General features: G+C 43.8%; 1 protein-coding gene across 5 annotated transcripts in view; it reads right to left on the bottom strand.

Moving 5' to 3' along the window:
• Positions 1–23,415, bottom strand: part of MICU1 (mitochondrial calcium uptake 1) — a 91,233-nt gene that overhangs the window by 39,996 nt on the left and 27,822 nt on the right. For 2 of the 5 annotated variants that reach the window (XM_030951003.1, XM_030951007.1), the window contains 3 exons: positions 16,651–16,694; positions 5,032–5,037; positions 4,027–4,141 (listed from right to left, as the gene is read on the bottom strand). In XM_030951003.1, the coding sequence (XP_030806863.1) occupies positions 4,027–4,141; positions 5,032–5,037; positions 16,651–16,694 (165 nt within the window). The remainder of the gene's footprint in view (positions 1–4,026; positions 4,142–5,031; positions 5,038–16,650; positions 16,695–23,415) is intronic. The other 3 variants (XM_030951004.1, XM_030951005.1, XM_030951006.1) reach the window with 3 other exon arrangements.

Raw genomic sequence — 23,415 nt, 5'->3', positions numbered from 1 at the left:
GTCAACTTGGGATACCAGGGAGAAATTCTTCCCTGGGAGGGTGGGGAGGCACTGGCACAGGGTACCCAGAGAAGCTGTGGCTGCCCCTGGATCCCTGAATCCCCCATCCCATCCCACCACACAAATGTGAGGGATGAAGAGATAACAAAGGAAGACCAGGTGAAGGATGCAGGCTGACAGAGCCTCCCATGCCCCAGTCTGTCTTCAAATCTCTTGGGAACATCTCAAAGTGCCAATTGTGAAAAATCATTCCCATTTCTGTTCTTCAGCATGGCCCAAGTGGGATGCCAAGCCAGAGGGCTCTCCCTGTGCCAGGAAGCAACCAGGCTTGTGTTTGGAAGCTGGGATATTCCTTGGAAGATGCTGCTCAGACACATCTTGGAAATGCCCCACAGCAGTGACTGGGCTGGCAGAAAGATAGGAAGACATCCCTGGTCCAAACAGTGAGGGTGAGATGGACCCATGGAGGGCATTGAAAGACTGAACATGAACAGGACTACAAACAAAAACAGTCCTAGAAACTCAAAGCAACCTTTTCTTGTGGGAATGGCTCCTGTGGCACAGGGCACAGCAGGATGAAAGCACCACTGGTGAGGTAAAGTTTCACTCATGGCAGGGATGGGGCTGAAGACTTTCCCTCAGCCAGGAATAATTTATTCAGAACAGTCATGGTCCAAAGGGACTCTGGGGATCCCAGTGTGGGAGAAGATGTCCCTCCATCCCAGGCACATGCACAGAGCTCAGTATCTGGCCAGAACACAATTTCCAGAGTTAGATGGCTTGAAATTTATTCCCTATACACAGGACAGAAAAAAAAATAACAGAGGTCAGTCTATCCTAAGTGAGAGTTACCTGCTGTGGTGGGAGAAGGAGCTGCAGGTCTGCTGTGAGAGCCCTGGCAAAAGGCTAATTATTGTGGCTTCAGCCAATGTTATTTAACCCTCCTGCCAGGGGAATTAAATCCAGACACAGCTAGAGTCCAACTGCGGAAACAACACCAATTTATGCTTTTAATGCCCAGCTCTCCTCAGTACCTGTTAATGAAGGCAGAATTAGTGTGCCTTGCAATTTGCTGGGCAATTGCAGTCACTGGCCATGGAAAAGCTCTTTTTCTCCTTCCTCCATTTGTTTTGCAAGTCCCAGAGCAAAAACCTCTTTGGTCAGGGAAGCCATGTCTTTGTTTTCCTATAACATTCAAAGGATCCAAGGGAAATTCCACCAGAATTTGCTCATCTTTCTACCTCTGCCCCAAAACACAAGGAGCAACAGAAACCATGGAGTTTCCTCAAGGCCCCTCAGCTCTCATTGCCTTTAACAGAAGGCTGACTTTCTGAACAGCTAAAGGCCATTTTATTAGTTGTTTTAAAAGAAAAACTTCACAGAAATACAGCAACCGAGGAGAACAGACAGTGCTGGGGTGAGAAATGGCTCATAAATAAGATGTGGTGACAGACTCATTTTCTGAGCAATGTGCAAACAGCTGCCTGAGAGCAACATGAAATGAAGCCTCCAGCCCTCTCTCCTCCTCTCACTCCCCATTTCACTGATCTCAGCTGGAAGGAGTTTCAGGTAAAGCTGCAAAGACAACTGAAATGAGGAGTTTGGGGAAGCACAACAGAGCCCTTGGGGCTTCTTGTTTGCCAAGGCTCTCATTGATCAGTTTGGAATGCAATGAGCCAAAGCAGACCATGATGGATCTCTCCACATCACTGTCCCTCCTGCCTCCCCCCACAGACCCAATCTCCCACTCCCTCTTTTGATTATCCTGCTTAGTGCTCAATATGCCACCTTCCTTTCCCAATATTTATTTGGTTTTATCTATTTGGTGTCATCTACAGCTCCACCTTGTGCAGATACTTCCTTAATGTTTGGGTTATTTAAACAACACAGGGAGAAAACCAATATTGAACTCTCACATTCAAGATTTACTTCCCTCATTCTATTTTATTTATTTATTTCTAGGGAAAAGAACCCAATCAGGAACTACTGGATTTCTTCACGAGTCAGAGAGCAAACCAGTGGGGTGCAACAGTGAGTTTTCTATTTAGCCACAGGGTAAGGCTTGGTTAGGAATTTATTTTACAGCAGCAAATGCTTTAAAAATGAAACCCAAACTCTTCCCCTGGGGAATCACTGTTTAACAGGAGCTCCAGAGATTCCTCCATCCTCAGGAATCATTTAGCAAACTCCCCAAATGTGTAAAATTCAGCCTCAAAGCCCTGGAATTTTTTTTCCTCCTTTTTTTTTTCAATTTTCCTTTTTGAAAGCTCCTGCCTTGCCCTCAAGGGCCCAACGTGGCTCCTCAAGGCCAGTTCTGTCTCCTCATTAATCTAATTCCCCTGTAATTGTGGACACACACAAAAGCCCAAGAACAAGAGGAATAAAACCCTGTCCCCCCCCTCACAGCCTCCAAAACAAGGCTGGCTGCTCCTCCAACACAAGGTGGTCCTTTTCTTTTGTTCTCACAACAAACAAGTTAAAGCAAAGCAAGAACAATTTCTCTTACTGCTGCCTGTGGAAGCACATGAAATTAATTTTGTGCCCTGTGTACTTGATTAGGGGGTTGTTCACCACCAGCACAACCATAAAAACAAGGGCAAGAGTGTTTTCCAAACCACACTCAGTAATGTGATAGCAGAGGTTTGAGAGTTCATTGTCATCTGTGGAGGCTCAGATGAAAAGCCCTCATTCCATAAGTGAATACCTGAGATCATTTTGGCACAGCCCAGATGAATGTAAGAAAGGAACTGCAAAGGTCTTAAGAGCCAGTTTGGAGACTCATGTGAATAAAAAAAAAAAGGAAATTAAAGTCATAAAACAAATTCCCTGGCTTGAACCAGCTTTATCTCTCTGTTTTCACAACATGAAGGTCACACACAAGTCTGCCCCCGCCAGGTCCATCTGACAACAAACAAGACCTTGAGCATTGCTGCTTGCCAGGAATAGATCCTCAGCTAATGAAGAGGATTGCCTCTCCTGTCTCCTGTTACAACATGCAAGAACATGGGGGGAGAATAAAGCACCTGTTGCTGTGACAAAGCACCAGGGATTAACCCAGCTGACCCCCTGAACAGCCCTGGGCAGGCAGCACTGGGCTCTGCAGGTAACTGGGAAGCATCCAGTTTTCTAATTTCACAAATCAGATCAGCATGGAATAGATACTTACTAGATTAGATGGCCAAGTTTTTTCTTTTTAAATCTGAAAATAAAATGTCTCAAGTCTATTTGGACAGTGGCTTATTCCCCCTTATCCCACATTTTCTAATGGGGCTGAGAAACTGCCATTGGCTTTCCTGTTTATGATACAGCACCTTCCAAGCAGTCAGAGAAGCTCTGCAAATGAGGTTTTGAGCTTGACTTCCACATGAAGAAAGTCTAGAAATGTCATTTGACATTATCAAAGGCTTCAGTTTCACTGGTTCTTGCCAGCAAAGCAAACTCTTCAGTGCTGGCACTGGGGGTGCAGACAACTTTGCTGGAACAGATTAGCAGATCGTGGAAACATCACAAATGCAAGTCAAGGGCAGCAGGGTGAAAAGACAGAAAGTATCTAATGATACTGGTTGAAATGTAAACAGCTTAACTTCTCTCCTCATTGGATTACATCACTCACAAACCCGAGCTCACCCAAGTGAAAATACAGCTGGAAAAGGGAGTTTGGAGAGGTGAGAAACCAGTGAAATGCTGGATATCTGTGTTCATCCAAATCCAAGAGAATATCACATGAACACAGTGCAAGAACACAGTTCCATTTACAGATCTGAACAGCAGGTCAAGTGACTCATTAAAAAAAAACTTGTCACATTTCAAAATGAGAAATAAATCTTCAGAAGTCATCAATCTGCTTGTCTTCCCAAAGCACTGGAAAGCTCAGGCTAAACCAGACCAAGCAACAGCAATCGCTCAGCTCGCGTTGCAGGCAATCCAGAAGGCCTTTTAGGGAAATGCATGTCAACAAGCCATTGCTTATGAACCCTGAAAACTTCAAAAAAGCAGGAACTGCAGGGAAAATCCCTGTGTACTTACTGGAAAGGACGGTGGTGAGGAAGATGTAGTCGGAGAAGGAGATGAGGCCGCATTCTCCGAGCGCGTAGAAGATGCTGTCCTCGTCAGCAAACTTCTCCCTCTCCTGGGACAGCTTCTGGTCATCCACCCCAGCCACACCCCAAAGAGAGCACAGAAAGCACCAGGTTAAACACAGAAATGGATGGCTTGATTTGTATCCTTAGCACCAACAAGCCATTCCATGGACACACACACCCCTACTATCTCCATCCATATCCAGTGGACCTTTTCCAGCCTTTGGATCTGATCAGAAAAAGTTCTGCAAAGATCAGCGCTTCCCCATCCCCAATGAGGATAAGGAATTGCATGGGATTCCTTTGTTGGTTCAGCCCAGCTGAAATAAACATAAATATATATGTTTATTATTACATTATTACGGCCAGTTTGCTTAAAATCTTTGAGATTAGTGGTAAAAAACTCAGACTTTTAATAGAGGATTCAAAAAGGAAATTGTATTTCACTGACAGCTTTTTAGTTAGACTCTGTTGTAGAAAAGGAGCCAAGAAAAGATTATTTGACATGAATATAAAGTCTGATCAAAGTTATCCAAACTGTGGGTGTGTGTGAGCTCACAGGGAGGACCAGCCTGAAACCAAACTCAATCCCCCTCTTGCTCCAGTTCTTTTCCATTTATCAGCTCACAATATCTTACTAAGCTAAAAATTTCGAGTCCCTTTGATCTGCAGAACCCTCAAAGGCTGAAAAGGATCCATAAAACTGTTAGGGAATCCACACTGGTGACCCACTTTAAGGACACAGCAGGAGGAGGCACACGCACACACAGAGGAGAATTCAATTAATACACAGGAGAGTAGGGGTGGGTGAGGTTATTCCATGGAAACCAGGCCATGCAAGCACACACAGGCATGGTGAAAGCAAGGCTGGATTTAGGAATGGTTTTAGGAAAAACCACCAACAAACACCACCACAAGAGGGTCCAGCTACACAACTGTCCCCCAGCGTTACCTCAGTCTAGCGGAGATCCCATCATATACAAGATAAAGGAAAGAAAACTGGTTAACCAACAATAAAACAAGCAGGCAAAACATCACATCAAGTTGAATGGTTAGGCTTGCCAAGAGCAAGGAAAGTCTGGAGCAACCAGGAGGTTGCTGTGACTGGAAGCCTACGGAGATATCCCAGCAAGTGTTAGCTCATAGCTTCTCCACTGTCTGCAGCTGATGTCTCTCATCCACCTCAAGTTTTTGGGTTTTTTTTTATGTTTTGAGAGAGAACTCACCATTGTATGTGATTGCAGAGTGGGGATGAGCTCAGCTAATAATTTAGATGTAAATTTAACCTGTATCTGGCTTGAAAACCACAAGAAAAGAGACAAAAATAATCATATAGATCACAAAAAACCCACAGTTTCCAGGGAAAAATACTTCAGTTCTATTGATCACATAAAATTGTTCCCAGTAACTCTGTCTTTACCACCTGGAGAGCACCAGGAATTTAATAAGAGGTGAGTCACTACCAGCAGACAACAGGCTAATAGCCTCCATTGGATGCAAGATAACAGCCAGTTATGATTATGGGGTACCAGGTTGAAATATCATTTCCTCAAAAATGGTTTTGCTTCCATTTCCATCAAGATGGATCCAAAGCAAAAAATAACATTGATGCTGATGTGAAGAACAACCATCTGGTTTTCCTTTGAACCAGAGGCAGGATCTGGGCAGAAAGCAGCTCCCTGTGACTGCTGCTGGAGGTGTTGCCAGCAGCATCTCACCTGCTCCCTGTGATTTATTGCCTCTCCCTCCGACTGCCTCTCCTGGGCAGCATTGATCATCATCTAGCTATTGGCATCTTGCTTGAAGAATCCCATGAAAAAGTTCCAGAAGGTGGTTTATTAATTTTTATGGGTTTCTTTGCTGCACTTAAAATTCATAGTCAGCATCAAACAGCTCAAAATATTCTTCATAAGAGGAAAGCACATCCACAGATTAACAATAAAAGAGGATATTAAGTTAGTTGGTCTCTGAAATATAAAGACAGATGGGAGGGAGAAGCATTTACCCACTTGCACCTTCCTTTGAGCAAACATAGTAAAAAAAAAAGTTATTTATTTATATTAAAACCAGCATCTACTTGTCACTAACCCAGGGAGCACAAGCTGTAACTACAGTGTTCAGCTGCCTGTAGCTTGTGAGAAAGGGAATTCCTCCCCCTGATTTTAAGAAAAAACAACAACCGCCCTGATCAATCACATTTTCAGGTTCCCAGCAGTAGAACAGAAGCTTTAAAAGCTTCCCAGCTCTCCCATTCATTTTCCTCTCAGTGAGAAGCTGTGTGTTTGCTTGCTTTCCATGAACTTTGTGGGAATCTCACCCCACCATGGGAAAGGCTCAAAGCATCCTTGTCCCAGCAGCTGCTCCCCACCACCAAACATTGCTGCAAGGAATTATATCTAACCTTCAGGAAAAATAATAGAAAATAAATCTACATATTTCACAAAGCACAATGTGGGCTGTGGTCACCCCTCAAAATTCAAGGTGATTGACTCAAAGTCAGTCCTCACTCACCAACAGCTCAAACCACCCTTTTCCACACCCACCTTCCTTCCAGCACACTCCCATTGAGCCAGGAAGGTGATGCTTGGTGTCAGAACACCCAGGGAAAATCCACCTTCTTTTAGAGACAAGTCATCTCCACAAATGAATTATCCACACCCTTTTGTATCTGAGCACAAGGTAATTCTCAAAGTGTTCAGTTAAAACAGTCAAATGTCTTCCACTTAACATTTTTTTCCATGTTAAATCCACTCCCAAACCCAGAGTAATTGGTTAAGATCATTCAGCACACCCCAAAAAAACCCATTTAAACCCGAGCATTCACAGGTGAGCAAGCCATGGGGAACACTTTACAATTATGATGTATTTTTTAATCAAGCACTAGATTCATATTTAACAAGCACACAGACGAGCACACATTCAAATTAACATGTAAAAGGAAAAAGAAATCCAAATATCTCACTGCTTTTGGCACAAGCATGGCTGTGTAAGTTCAGTGAGAAGCACCAGTCCAGTCTCAGTGGAACAAAACTTGTGACAGGTGTACAGGCAGATTCTCTTATAGCTCCAGACACTGATGACAGGTCAAAAAACTGACTCAAATTCAAGATACAGAGCTTGCTTTGCCCTTCCCAACTCAGGCTCCAAGCTCAATCAGCACCAAGACGTGGTTGAACAGATCAATGCAGTGACCAAGCTTCCCCAGAGCCACGTGCCAGAGGAAAAAGTCTTGTGCTGCATGCAGGCAACTCCCCAGAGCTCCTTATGTACAAGCTGGCTGCAAAGCACTCAAAAAATACATCACAAACTTCACATCTTCCACCCCAAAACTCATCTGCTGCTGCAGCCTCCCATAAGCTGAGGACATGGTACAGCTTCCAATGAGGACTGGCGGAAAAACCCCATAGAATTCTTATGTTCCTCACCAAATATTATCTTTATTTTGGATTTTCAAATGGTTTTCTGAGGGCTGAGTGAGGAGGGAAACGTGGTAATATTGAATTATGCAAATCTGAAAAATAAAGGTGTGGTTTTGTACATGAAGGGATGCTTTCTCTGCAGAGGGAGAGATGGGCACACGGTGCTGCTGCTCCCACTCCTAATGCAGGACTAGAAAAGCCTGCCCACCTAAATCCTGGCAGCTCCACTTCAGCTGGCACTCCAGAAACTACAGCAAATTTGGGAAGAACACATTCTTGGGAAATCCTAATTCCTAATGCAGGACTAGAAAAGCCTGCCCACCTAAATCCTGGTAGCTCCACTTCAGCTGGCACTCCAGAAACAACAGCATTTAATTCAGGAAGAACACATCCTTGGGAAATCCCTCAGAGCTGCCAGTTTGGGTTTCCATCTGGAGAAGGAAAGGACACTTTGGGCATCTTTTTTCCTGTAACTTACATTTCAGCACCACATTTGCACTTTCACAAACCAAATCTTCAGGAATTTATCAGCCCAATGTGACCACTTATGCCTTCCAAAACAACAATAAAACAAATATCCATGAGAGATAATGGGTGTTTCTCCAGAACCAGGAAGCAATTCTGTCAATTAGCAAGGGATTTTAGATGAAGAATAAACCACCTTTTATTGACAAACATCATTGTACTTGGTTTGTTCCTTCTGAACAGAAACATTTTCAAGGGACCATCATTGTATTGAGCAAATACAAACCCATGAGTGTAGAGTGAAGTCAGCTGGATGCAAAGCAATTCTCTTTCAGTCCCAACTGACCACCTTCAGTTATTATTATTAGAAAACATTAAAATAAGACATCTATTAATGTATTTCTTTCTTTTCAATTAATGTATTTCTTTCATGGTTAACTGTAGGCATGTAGGAAAAGAATTTGCCAGCAGAACAGGTGTGGATTATTGCAGCTTTTTCCTGTTGAAAATCCAGGGAAATAAATACTAAGAGACTTGGTAACAGACAAGGGAAAACCCTTAATAAATTCCAGTGCAAAACAGCTTGTTGTGGTAATTAAAAATACAAATGCTTTCAACTCTGCATCAAAACACTGAATTAAAAAAAAGGAGGATTTTAAACTTTGCTCATTTTTTAAAGATTTAAACCTTAAAGAGTCAAAGCCATGTATCTAGAGATTTCAGGCCCCTCACTTTAAGAAAACTGAATAAAGAAATAAAAAGGCTTTCAGGATCAGATTTAAAATTGAGCCTTTCAGCCCAAATGTTCCAAAGTCCTTTAGGGAAAAACAGATAAGAGAGGTCCCTCTGCACTATGAAACATGGACAAAAATGGGACTTGGGGGAAAATAGAGGGATTTAGGAGTTTTTAAAGTCGGTTCCATAATGTGTGTGCAAAATAAGTAATTTTAAATACACCACCTGGCTTTTTATATCACTTTTTCTACATCATTAAATAAGAAAAAAAAATGTTTGAGGCTGTGATGAAAACAGCACAAGGACCTTTTGAAACTCATAAACCTCTTTTAGCCATGGGAAAGCTCAGATTATCTGGAGCCACTAGGAATGATAATTTCCTATGAAGTCTGCACACCAACACAGGCAAACACAAACAGATTCTCCATGGCAAATTGTGGTGGCTGAGTGCTGACCTAAGAAAATGCTTAACATTAACTGTTGGCAGATAATACTGCATAATTGGCAGGTAATACCTTTCAAGAATATATTTTTGAAAACTTTTGATTTTGGGGGGTTATTTAATCTGTGTGTCTACAGAGGGGCACAAAAATACAGAGCTGGACATAGGTGAGGTTGTCCTGCATGTTCTTTCACTCTAAATTAGAGCACATCCAGAGAATGAAAACCTGGGCAGCAATTCTTACTGCAGGTGGATTCCTGTGACTGGAAAGAGAAATCTGCATTCCCTCCCTTCCAGCAAGGCTGTAAATATTCCAACCACCTTTCAAACAAAGGGCACCTGAAATGCAAGGCCAGCATTCTGTACAACCCAGAAAATCAACAACACAGACTCTCCCAACCCGTGGCAGGCAGCAGAGCCACTCATGCAAGGGAGAAACCCCTGCAGGAAAAGCAAATAGGAAATGCCTTGGAAAAGGGACAGTCTACACTTGTGCTCCCCTCAGCCCTCTGCAGGGTAATGGAATCACAATCTGCAGGAGCACTGGGGCATTTTGCATTGAAATTTAATGGGAGGACTGAAATTAGGGTTTTTTATGGCCCACATCAGGCTTCTAAAATGAGCTGAGTTTTGCCACCTTTGAATTCACATGGTTGTTTAGGTCTCTGAAGGAAATTGGGATTCTGCTCTCCCTCATCTCAGCCTGCATGACCAAGATGAACTCATTGTGTTGCTCCTTCTCTCAGGCAGAAATCCCAGTGTGAAAGGACACCAGGAGGAAAACAATAATTCTCTATAAAAAGTGTTTATTAAACATTGGCTCAGTTGATGAAGTTGGGGCTGTACACTTGGTACTCACCACCACAATCTTGTCAATTCTCTTTCCCTCTCTCAGTCCTTTTTTTTTTTCACCTGCCTCTCCCATACAGATTTTACCTTCTTTTGTAGCCAGGTGAGTTCAAGCATCTCCTAAAGCATTCCCTGCCACTGTCTCCTTCCATACTAACACCATGTCACCCAAGGACAGAGCTCTCAGAGCTTTGTTTTGTGTCCCTCAAGTATTAAGCAGTAAGCTAACACAAGCAAAACTATCAAAGAAATTAAAGCCAGAAATACCCCAGAATCCATTTGTGATTAAAAGACTGCCTACACCCACTGAGGGCTTATTACCAAGTTGTTTATTTTCCCCTAACTTTCCCTGTGGATTTCATTAAGGTCACAAAGCTACAGGGCAAACTCAAAGTGCTTAGAGATATTTTCCTCTTTACTTACTAATATTGAATGAACTCCCCTTTGGTTTCTAGTACTTTTTCCTACTAAACATTTCAAGAACTACAACAACTAAATATCTACTACCTAACATATTCTTTAACACAGTTCACTCTACATAATTCTGTAACTTGAAAAACTCAAGTTTGCAAATGTAGCCTTTCCCAAACCTGCACACCTTCAAATAGATGACATTTCCCCAAAGCATTTGGCCAGGGAATCAAACTAACTTGGTGGCCTCAAGGGGAAAACACCATTTTCCAACAGAGCCAGCTCTATCACAGTCTCATTGAGCTGCAAAATAAGACAGAAGCCTCAGAGGACACTGTGAAACCAGGAGGGCAGGGAGACACACATCTGAGCTTTGCTCAAAGCAGTTCCTGTTAATAGAGCCAGGTATTAATGGTTACCCTGAGGACTGTTCCCTCCACAAGCCAAACTCAGGTGTTCTGAAATAAATCCTGCAGGCTGAGGATCAAGGAGAGCACTCAGGAGTATTCATGAGAGGAGCAGGGGGAAGAGCTGAGCGTACACTGTCCCTTTCACATGAAAAGTGCATTTTATGAGGTCTGAAGCACAAACTAATCAAAGCACATGCTGTCTGCTTTGTACCTGCCAGAAATCCTGGTGGGAGAGGAGAGGGTTAGAAAAGGGAAGAAAACGAGGGAATGCTTGGTTACACCAAACAAAAAGCACAAACCAGAATTAGAATAAAGACAAGTATCAGAGATATTAGCAGCTGGAAGAAACACCTGCCAGGGACCTGGAAACCAGAACAAAAGAGGACAAAGAACAACCAGAGGATTTTAGTAGGAGCCCTGTGGAAACAAGCAGCAGAATTAGGGATACACAAAGATAACAGAAAGTAGAGCTTTGTCAAAGCCAAAATACACCACAAATGTTTGGCAGAGGAGTTAGGAAAGGAAGACACTTGTTCTGTACCTAAAGCAGCCCCACTGCCCACAGGGATGTTTGTGCACTGTGTTAGAAGCAGTTAAGAATTTTCTTTGATGAAATCCAGTTTTATTAAAAACAAACCAAGAAAATTTGCACATTTCAGTGTCCACACAGGTCCCAGCAAACAGAGAAACATCAGAACTAACTGAAGCAGACATGAGGGTTGAGTTTGGCTGGGAGGAGAAAGCCAACAAGCAAAGAAACCAACCAACGTGGACAGGGTGTCAGCAAAGAAAGCCAAGAAGATAAAAACCTCCTCAGCTCAGCTTTGCTGGTTATCTGCAAGAAACTGCATCTCTGCTTGCTTCCACAAAGCCACAGGCAAGGATTTTGTCTCACCACTTCCTTACAGCCCTTTTAGGGACGGCAGAGGAATGTTCATACCGAGCAGTGCAAGGTTATTATCCATGTAAGAAGGTGCCTCCTGGTTATTATGCAAATACTACCTGTGCTGAGATCAGAGAGTGCAGGAATTTAAAAGCAGGGAATCTGAAGTTGGACAGTGACAATTCCCACGGATTATGGACCAGAATGGCTAAACACTTCAAGGTGTCTCCAAGCAAACCATAACCCAGCCTCACCAGCTCCAGCTGGGGACACTGGGGACACATTCACTTCAAACTCTGTCACAACAGATGCTGACAAGACCCCACACAGTTGGACTTAGAGGACTCCTCACCTGTTTTCATTGCATTTAACCTGGAGAACATCCCAAGTGTCCTCCAAGTGCACCTGCACTTTATGCTGCTCTTTACTGAATTGTGATACTGGCTTTTGGTTAAGGCAACATTTAGAGTTGCATCCTTTGGAATGAAGGTCTCAGAGGCACTTAAACCTCCAGGGAGCTCAGAGCTCTGAGCCAGTGTTTGGGTCCTGAATGACAGCAGGATTTTAGGCCTGTCTCACTTGCTGCAAGTCTGGGTCTATGGCAGCTTATCAAACTCTGCTGGGAGCATCATGCTCCAGGCAAAGCCCATCCACAGAGCAAAGGATCCCAGAAATTCCAGCTAGTAAATCAAGGCTCCTTTCCTTCCCCACTCTTTCAAACCTGTGAGCAAGATCCTTCAATCCACCAGAAACGGATGGTGCATCTACCTCCAGTCTTCTCCCTGGAGATCCTCCCCAAGTACTTTTTTCAACTCCTCTGCTCCTGAGATGCTCTTTAAATCACCTGGAAAGAAATCTGCCTGCTGAGCTGACTCCCAGCAAGTGTTCTTTAATGGACACATACCTTCAGGTCAGGGCAGCTGAAGATACTCATTGCACTGGGCCATGATATGACCCTGCATTATCCAGTGCAAGTGAATTCTAGAGATGTTTTATTGGCACTCAGAGGCAACATTTGAAGTATTTTCCTTGTCCTTCACCTTGCTTGGCATTACTTTATAGCATGCCCAAACATCTAGAGAAGTAAACATAAATGCTGGCAGGAAATACTTAAGTCATAAATTTAATTAGAGGGCACTGAAAGCCTCTCTAATTACTTACTGCAGGAGGGGAAGCTGTTGCTGGTAGCTCGAAGGCTTTTGCTCTTATTGAGCAGCAGCAAGGAATTCGCCCCACAGGAGAAAAAGAGCAAGTCAAGTGTACCCTAATTAAACTAATAACCCATCTAGAGTGGGGCTTTTATTTCCTAAATAGGCCAGAGGACTTTTAAAAGCACTGCAGCTCACCTCCACCTTTGCACCAGGCTGCAGTGCTGGGGGACACCTGGGAGCTCCCGTGCTGGCTCACCAGGCTGGGGACAGGGTGGACATGCAGCTCTCAATTCAGAGCAATAACATGAACAGCATTGTTTCTTTGGTTTTTTGAGAGATGAAGCTTGTCAATCATTAATGCATAAAAAAATAAACAGAGAGAGCACGAGAAAAGAAAATTTTTAACAAACTCTGCACGACAACTTACGTAACGTTAATGAAGCTTATGCCAGGTTGGATGTGCTAAGAAATCTCTACTGCTTAGTGAGAGCATATTCATCACTAAAACATGAGCTATTTCTCCTACAGATGGGTTAAAAATGCATTTGCTTTCCCACTGCCAAATGCAAGAGGGAAGAGACAGTGGAAACACAGCAGACAGACAATCATGGTCTGGGCACCTCCACACCCTGAGAGTGTGCCTGTTCTCACATCAGCCCTTTGCTCAGGCTCCATATGAAATGTCTGCAAGCTGATTAATACCTTCTTTCTACTCTGAATGAATAGGAATCAATGCCTCTTTCCCCCTAGTTTGCTGAGCTTGCTTCCCAAGAGAAGAAACCACCACTCTTAGACAAAAATGGAGCCACAGGTTGCCTCCCTGTACACGCTCAGCCCAAAAGCATGAGCCTGTGCTGGCACACACATCTGACCAAAGGTTTGTGCTGGCTGAGTGTCTCCAGGGTTTTTGGTCTTGCAGGAGTGAAGAAAAAGCATTTAGGCTCAAATTACAGGAGTACTGTTGTCATTAATAAGGCAGTAACATCTACCTCCCTCTCCAGTAACTCTATAAATTACCAGTAGGAAGAAGGAGGGACAGGAAGAGGGGAAAAAAGTGGATTTTCTCTTCTCACTGTGGCATTCAGTCACATGCACAGCAAGCTGGCTCAGAAACCCCAGAAAAGCACAATACAGAGGCACATCACCCCCCAAAATCCTTTGGCAAGATCAGTCCTGATCACCCCACAATGGCCAATTTGTTGTTTTTGCCTAAATAAAATGGGTTGTGTGAAAGGAGCAGCTCATACATCATCCCACTAATGCTGCAGCACCTAGATCTCAAACACACATGCTTGAAATTCACACAGATGCTACACTGTCTTGGAATATGTCATTAAAAGGCAACTAACTGCACAGACCTTTTAACTGAACCTCCTTCTAAACTGCTGCTTGCATGCAGACATCACATTTGGAACTTTGCTTGGAACTAAAATCAACCCTCCTTCCCACTCTTCAGCCAGGATCTGGCCTCTGGATTGTCAGCAGCACAGCTTATGTCTGACAGTTCACAAACTCCTTTTCCTTAAAAAAGGAGAACTTTCCAGTGACCAGGCCTATTTTTGAGTACCACAATTCCCATTTCCTCTGTGTAACATCCATAAGGATGCTTAGGGGAACAGGGATGACCCTCTCCCCCTTCTGCCTGAGCTCAGCAGCTCCTCCTGCACACAAAGGCAAATCCCCTCCAAGCAGAGGCTGCTTTGATAATCCAAGAGGAATGTGTGGCTGGAATCAGGCATGGAGGGAGAGATGCAAAAGGGTTTTATCACTATGCAAGTGAATCTCAGAATGTGTGAGGTCAGCTCTGCAGCACCTCAGTTGTGCTTGGCTGAGTAAAAGCAGTATTATTTTTTTAAACTGAAACCCAAAGCAAGGAACAAAATGAGAACAAGTTGCTGTCAGATCAATCTACTGTCAGCTTCCTTCATTACCAAGGGAGAGCCAAGGCCAGCTCATTTTATCCTCTCCTCAAATTATCTCTCACCTGGACATTACCACTGCCCTAATAGCCACAGCCAGATGTAGCCAGCCCCAAGGTGTCTTTAAGCAGACAGCCAAGAAAACAAGAATCTCTATTTCTTCATTTTCAGAGTACTCTGCTTCCAGGGTGTTATTAGGCTGTGGAAAAATCAGGTCCCAGGAGAAGATAATAATAAAGCAGAGGCCACTGCAGTCCCCTAAATCTGCTGCCTCACTTTCAGGCAATCAAACCACAGCACGGAGACATCCAAGTGCAGCAGCAACATCTCTAAGTTATATAAAAATATAAAAAGCTATTTCAGTCTACTACAGGTCAGAGCCCTGGGTGCTGAGGGGCAAAGGAACAGAAAGTTGAGTTCAAAGGATTTGCCTTTGGATCTTTTCTCCAGAGTGCTGGGAATTGCCTGCAGAGTGCTCGGGAGCAGGAGAGCGATTAGCAGAAAGAGTGTGGGATTCAGCACTGCTTCCCTACAAACAAATCCTGTTTATGGAAAGCCTAAGGGATGAGAGTGATAGCTTGACAAGATAAAATTATGAAAGTGAGTGAATGCAAAACAGACTGTCATGAAACCACAGAGAGAAACACTGGGTATTTTGCAAAGAATATACATCCTTCCTTTGGTTGGGTTGCTTTTTTTTAATCCCAAAAAGCAGACATCACGTTTGTGGCAGGGGGGAAAACAAAACAGGTGTTCATGACACGCTTTGGAGCTTTATGTATCAAAACTAGCTGCCAAAATCCACCTCCCTGTTGTCTGTTTTCCAGCAAAGCCCTGCTCTGCTGCCTGGGTAACCACACACTGGTCCAGTGCCCATACAGGGACCCCAGGTATTTGATCATCTTGTTGTTACCTGTGCCTGCTAAACACAAACCAGGGAACTGCACATGTTCAGCCCACACTGGGTTCATATAAAGCTTTAAATTATTTTTTTCCCCAGTGTTGAAGCCTTCTGGAAATGCCTCACACTGTGTCAGGTGCACCCCGCAGCAATGGCAGGGGTGGAGATGCTGATGTCCCTTTGAAAGCTTCATTTTCAGATGGTGCAGATGAAAATGCTGCTAAAAGCTGGAGGACCATTGTGTGACATAATGGAAAATTAACTAACCTGCAGTTATCTGCATCAAGGAGCCCATCTGAGCTGCCAGTCCTGTGCTAGAGCTGCCTTTACCACCCCAGTGGGATTTCCAGTGGGGATAATTAGGTCTGTGGATAATTAGGTCTGTGCTGTCCACAACAAGAAGTGGGATGCTACGTGGCTCCTCTTTCACAGGGAGACAAAACTAGATCAGAATTAAGATTTTACCAACACCTCTCATGACAGCACAAACACCCAGAACAGTGCTGTGCTGTAGGAAGAACCTGGGCTCAAAAGGGGAACAGAGAAAGGCTGTTCAATAGGGGGGAAATACCTGGGTGGGACACAAAAAAAAAACCCACAAGAGCATCTCCTTCCTTTAGGAATCTGGAGATGAGACTGAAGGGAAAGATCCAGAGAGTTTCCCCTGAAATGATTTAACTTGAGGGGCTCTCACACAGCCAGAAAGAAGCAGCAAAGAAATGTGATTACAACCCATGATTCCCAGCCCACCAGCATATAGGAAGTGGTAATATTTTGTCTGTAAACATTAAAATAAGGTCCCTTTATAGAAACAATCTTTCTGTCATTACACAGAAAGCCCTGCAATGCTACTGAAAACCAAAATGCTCAGAAGAGAACACTTGACACACTTCATTTAACTTCCACCCTCACACAGGTAATAACTGAAGGATTCTAGGTCAAAAAAGCCATTAAATAAAATACATTTAGCTGTGCAATGTGCTCACCTTCCCATCATAGCGTTTCACTATGAATTGGTCCAGGCCCAGGTCTGCAAGAGAAAAAACAATACAGAAAAGAAAGTTTTTATGGCATAGAATTAAATACTTTCTGTGTTTTCTGTTTGAGAGGACTGGAAAGTAAAATGCACAGTCTGAGTAACATGTGTAGCAAACATAAGGACAGGAGGAAAATTTTGTTTGGTTTTGTACATTTTGTACTTTGTATTTTGAACACAAAAAGCCAACAAACTCATGAAATCAGAGAAGAAAATCTCCTTCTACAGCAGGGCCAGCAAGAACTCAGCAATCAGCACCTCTCAAGAGCCTGAAATGCCCTCCCCAGAGCAGATCCCTGCACTATTACCAGGCAAACATTTCACCTGTGACCCTTGGTGCTTTTAATAACACCTTTTAAATGGCCCACAAATGGGGAAAAAAATACTTGTTCCCATAGTTAATTGTCCCCAAGCAAATCCAAAGCTTGTTCATATCTGAGTAAAAAAACAAACAGATTTTAAAGGGGATAAGTTTAGATGCATTTGTAAGAAGGGGAGTTCTTTAGCTGGATTGGAGAAAGGCAAGGAGAGGGATTGTTTATAACAATAAAGTCTCTGATACCTTCCCAAAATGTTTATTTATGTTGAACAGGGGAAAAGAACATCCCAGCCTTAGCTGAGTTAAGGCACAAAGCCCAGCAGGCTGCATCTAACACCGGTGACAGAAAGTACAAGCAAGATGACAAAAAAAAAAAAATCAGGAAGATTAATTATCTGAGTTTTGCAATCCAAAGTGAAGAAGATGCATCCTGAGAAGAGATTAAGCAGAACTCAAGTTGAGCATTTCCAGTAAAACTCAGGAGAGCAGAGGCTGATTTTTGGTGCTCTGAGAAATAAAACCTTCCACAGAGCGACGTCCTGTGCATCTTCTGCCACTGTTTATGGTAATTAGCACATTCTCATTTCAATTTTAATTAGAAAATAAAATGGAAAAACCAAAAGAAAGCCTTCCCCATGCCTGCTGTGTCACCTGCTTTTGAAAGAGGATAATGAAACCCTTCCAGCCTGCTGGAAAGTTTCATAGCATTGTGCAGAAAATGGAATTATTCATTGCTCCAGTGTGCCCCCCTTGCCTGTGTGACCCAAAGCAGCTCCAACTCCTCTGCCACCAATTTCAAAGGTCAAGGCAATTGTCACAGGGCTTTCTGCACTTGTGACAATTCCAGCCAGAAAGCACCTTCTCAATATTTTGTGGGCCTGATAACAATGCAAATTGCATATTCATACACTTTTTCAGACTTTAATCTTCTGAATTGTGTCCTTCTCCAAGCTGTGGGTATAAATGCAGTAAGTATTATTGCATTTAGAGGTAGGATTTGTCTGATAAATGTGATTATTTTATTACAGACACTTTATGTGGCCAGAGCTCACCCTCACCATCCCTCTGCATGGTGACATAAGCTGAGCTTATGTCCATGTGTCATAATAAAGTCATTTCTCAGGGACACCTCCTTTTCCCATGCCAGGAAATGCTGCTGAAAGACAGATCCCTGACAGCCTGACATTATACATGTACTCATGGAAAGCCAAAAAAAGGACATGGGTTAAAAATAGCAAGTGAAAGTATGTCCTAATGGCACCTCCTGCAAATGGACACTGGGAAAGCACAGAGGTTTCAACAGAGAGCCAAAATGAATGGATGATTGTGTAGCGAACAGCAAGAAAAGACAAGCTGATAACTATAATTTTATACATATAAATACCACATGTTTCTAAATAGTTATAATAAATATTAAGGTCATAAATAAACATGGAAATAATGGCCCCTGGGCTGTCCCAGCAGGGGTGTGGGCACAGGCCCAGGGCTGTCACTGTCCCCTGGGCTGGCCCTGCTCAGGGACCTCCAGGGCTGTGTCCAGTTCTGGTCCCCAATGCAGGAAGGACCTGGAGGGGCTGGAGCGTGTCCAGGGCAGGGAACGGAGCTGGGGAAGGGGCTGGAGCCCCAGGAGGGGCTGAGGGAGCTGGCAAGGGGTTCAGCCTGGAGCAAAGGAGGCTCAGGGGGACCTTGTGGCTCTGCACAACTCCCTGCCAGGAGGGGACAGCCAGGGGGGGGTCGGGCTGTGCTGCCAGGGAACAGGGACAGGACAAGGGGAAAGGGCCTCAGGCTGGGCCAGGGGAGGCTTAGGTGGGATATCAGTAAAAATTCCTTCACCAAAAGGGCAGTCAGGCACTGGCACAGGCTGCCCAGGGCAGTGGTGATGTCACCATCCCTGGAGGGATTTAAAAGCCATGTAGATGTGGCACTTGGGGACACAGTTCAGTCATGGCCTTGGCAGTGCTGGGCCAATGGTCGACCTCAGTCTCAAAATCTTTTCCAACCCAGATGATTCCACAGTTGTACTGCACACACAAGCTCATTGCCTTCCACCAGTGTTTTACATGGTCACCCTCCCAGCCATGCACAACGTCCCCTCTCTGCTGCATTAATTAAGCTGCACACTTAAATTCCTCTGTAAAATTCCTCTGTAAAATTCCCCTTACATTGGTCCTGAGAGAAGAAGCCAATTCAAAAGCTGAAAAGAGGCATTTATGTTCAATGCATACACTTTTACTCTACACACTTTCTTTTTCCCAGTTTTATTCTCTTTTTTAAGGACTTAGCTGCCTGTTTTTCCACAAGCCTTTAAACCTGACAAAAGGAAACCAACAAAGAGGGTCTGTTGCCTGATGCCTGGGGTCTTTCTTTAAATTACATAAAAAAACCAAGAAGCTGCAATAGGAATTCAGCATTTGTGTGGGCAGGTGAGCCAATGGGAACACTGCATGGATGAGGACAACCTCAGAGAACAAGGGAAGGCAAGAATGGCAGTTATTGCACCTCTGCTTTTCAAAAGGCAGAGTGTTGTTAAAGCCACCACAGGATTGTCTCTAAGTGCCACACTCCCCAGACAAACAGCCCCTGGCTGGGCTATTGTTGCTGAGCTGCAGGAACACAGGCTAATAGGCATGTTGAACCAGGAAAAAAGAGCTTTTCCACCTTTCACTGAGGGGCAGGAGCTGAAAAAGCATTCTCCCAGAAGTGGCTGAAAGGATTTCCTCAAGAGACGCAGCAATGAAAGCCAGGAGTCATTTCAGGAAGATACCTGGTTGCCTCAAGCTTTCCTGGGACATACACATGGCCAGTCTGGATTGCAGTGATCACCCAGAGCTTCTCTTGAACAAACACAGAGTTTCCACCATGATCCCAGAATACACTTATATTTACCTGAGACCCTGCACAACCCCTCACCTTGCCCTACACATCCCTTTTGCTCCTGCAGCCAAGGGCTCTGCACCAGCCCCTCACTGCCAGCAGCATTTCAGTGTCCTGCAATGATTTCCCAGTCAGCTTCCCTGGAATGTTTAACTTCCCCTGTTTATTACTCCTACAAATTCTGATGGCACCTACCAGGAGCCCCAAATAAAGAGCAGCACTGCCATGGAGTATCTAAGCACATAGCACCACTAGAAATGGTATTTCAGAGTAGACTGACACCATTTACTCACCAATACCAAGGATATAGGCTGCCACTTTTATTCATGTGATGGTACTTTCATAGCACTCTAAAAATAAAAATGATTCAATATAAAGCAAAAATTACTTAACACTCACTGCCTGCCACAATGGGGAAAAGAGGGTGTTCAACAGCAGAACCATACTCTTGCATTTACTTCTCTCATTTTGGAGAAAAGGAATGAATTTTCATGGAGAAGGAATGAACTATTTTAAGGAAAAAACACAGAATAACTTGTTCTTGCTCTTGTTCAGCAATAGCCAAATCTAAAATCAAATGCTTATTATATTCCTATTGATTAACAAAAACATACTTTCCATGGATTTTCTCAAAGGCAGTTAATTACCACACTTGATAAATATGCAGTCAATTACTAAGCTCTTCATGTTATCTTGTAAAAATAAATCCATAGGCAGTAGGTTATAGACTGCAGTTCTAAAAAACATTTTTAAAATGAGCTTCCAGGAGAAGGACAATTATATTATGCCAAGAACACAGTTGAGATCAATTAGAAACCACCATGATTTCCTCTGGGACACCAGCAGCTTCTCTCTGACAGAAAAACCTTTTCAATTCCTTCCAAAGTCTTGATATCCTTGTCAGATTTTTCACATTATTTGGGTAACATTCACTCATGATCTGCTTTTTTTCCCCTCACTGCTTAATATATAACATGGACTCCTTTATTGCCAGCAGATGAAGAAAAGGGCTAATTATGAAGACTGAAAAGCCTGCTAACTGTGCTTGTGACATGCCACATTATGGCAGGAGAAAATGCTGGAGCAAGCTTTCCCCTCCAGAGCAGTAATCCAGCTTCTGATTGTTGTATTCAGAGTATTTCCCCTCCGAATCTAAAATGGAATGTGCAAGCAAACAATGAGCTGCCTCAGGGGACAACAGCCTCATGCTCAGGTTCAATTCCAGGATTGTTTTGCTCCAGGAAGGAAGGATCAAAGGACTTGGTTCTCATCTCTCTCCTCCTGCTCCAACAAGGCAGTCTCCCTGTGAGACATGCACTCCTAACACACCTGCTCAGCCACACCAACCTGGCACTGTATGGAAGCCCTGCTTTATGTGACTTTCAGCACATAACCATACAGCTAAATGTATCTCTTGCTCCTCTTTGGCTCTTTTCCTGGGCTCTCATATCGGGCATGACAGGCTCAAAGATGATTCTTGCCCAGGCATTGTGTATTTCCACAGAAAAAGAGAACCACCTTGGTCAGGAGACAAATGGATTTACCTCTCGCTCACATCCTTGCTCTGAAGAGCTCTTCAGCAGATGTACCAGGGAAGAATAGAGGGAATTCCCAGAAGGACTGGAATCCCAGAATCCCTGGCTTCCTTCTAGGTCTTAAATATCCAAGCTGACCACTTTGTACAACTTTAGGGATCTGTACCAGCCCAGGGAGTTCTCCCCTCCTCATTACATGGGTGCTTGCCTCAGCTCCTGGCTGATGGTTGTACAGGAGATCAGATCCACATTTCATAAACTTTAATCAAAATTACAAACAATCACTCAGGCATTGTACCACCCCAGAGGCCAGTTTGTGCTCAGCTCCTCTGCAGTTCAGACATGGAAAACAAACATCTTCTACCAGGAGAAGCAAGCTGCACACTCTACATCTGTCCTCCTCTGCCACCATCCCCTGTACAGAGAGGCAGCTGCTGCTTCTGCCTGGCCTTCAGCAGCATCTCTGGGGTCTCTGGCACTCAAACAAAACAAACAACCCAACCAAAACACCTTCCAAGAGTTCAGATATTTGACTTGCTGCTCATTATGTGGTGAAGCTTGAAATGCATCTTTCCTCTGGCAGGAGTCTGGGATAACCAGCCAGGTTAACACAGGACTGGTGTGGGAACAACCTGCTTTCCTTACAACATGCTGGGATGAGATAGAAGAAATATTTTTTACTTCTTTCAGTCCTTGTTGCAAAGGTCATAGGAAAGCTGAGCATGACACAGCTCCTTCTTAGTCCAGGATGCTCCAAAATCCTCACTTTTCTCAGGAAAATGATCAGTGCAGAATGGGCCCAGATAAACTTGGGGAAATGGAGGGAATCCTTGCATTTCCCACCAGAGACAGAGAATTTTCAGCCTATGTTCAGCTGGTTTGGGACTGGGGTTCCAAGGAAGCACCAGGCAGGAAACAGCCATCCCTTCCCATCCACTCTCGAAGCAAACTTAACCTCTCAGGTATGAGAGGACATAAGAGAAATAAAAATAATACAGGACTGCAGGGAGCAGAAATCACCACCCACACTTCTCCTGGCACTTGAACTTTTCAGATAGCACAGAAAGGAATTATTTTTTAAAGCAGCTTTCAAGTTTAATGCCATTCTTTGGCTTCTTCTGACAAACCATTCCAAGCTCAGCAAGCTCAGTCCTTACTTAAGCATAGCTTGCCTGCTTGGGAATGCTGTGGCAGGAAGTTTGAGTGAACCAGAGAAAGCAATCTACAGGAGCTGAGGAATTGGCATTCATTTTCCCCAAGCTAGCAAAACACAGGCCAGAATTAAGCTGACACTTTATTGACAATAAATCCAACTTTCCCCTACATAATCCATAAAAATGAATCAGGCACACAATACCTTCACAGAGGATGAGCAGTTTAAAAATAAATACAACAGGGACTCAGCCACCTCGTTACTCCAGATCACTTCTATTCCTCAGTGTTTTCTCTCCATAAAACAGCAGAGGCTTTTACAAGAAGTTACTCCCTGAAATTATGACCTGCAGCTTGAGCACACTGAGGGATTACCTCCAGGAGGTTTCCCAGGAACACACCAGCTGCATCAGAACCCCAAGGAAAGCCTTGGGATGAAGGCAGGATGCTCCAGCCCCAGTGCAGGGCACACCCAAGTTGTGACTCAGGATGAAAGCAGCCCCAGCATTTCCCAACTAACCTGTAACCTAAATTGTCCTATGAGTCAAAAGCACCAGCAGGGTGTGAAGTACAGAACTCATCTGGCCAGCAGGTAGCACTCTTTGTTTTCAATTTCTGGTCTGAAAACCAGACCTATCTTCCTTTTATTTTTTACTACCAGCTTTAAAAACATTTCAGAACAAGGTTATGGCTGGTTTGACTTTATTGTAGCAATAAGTGTTTTACTCTTCTACTGTTCATTATGTGTTAAAAAAAACCCATTTACTGTGATTGTGATGATGTACAGAGCTGGTAAGGAACAACCACCCCAGAGCAGCTCCATCTACAAGCAAAT

The sequence above is a fragment of the Camarhynchus parvulus genome, chromosome 6 (genome assembly GCF_901933205.1).
Source record: "Camarhynchus parvulus chromosome 6, STF_HiC, whole genome shotgun sequence".
Classification (NCBI taxonomy): Eukaryota; Metazoa; Chordata; class Aves; order Passeriformes; family Thraupidae; genus Camarhynchus; species Camarhynchus parvulus.
Note: the sequence above shows the minus strand (reverse complement) of the source record. Positions and strands in the feature narration are given on the sequence as shown.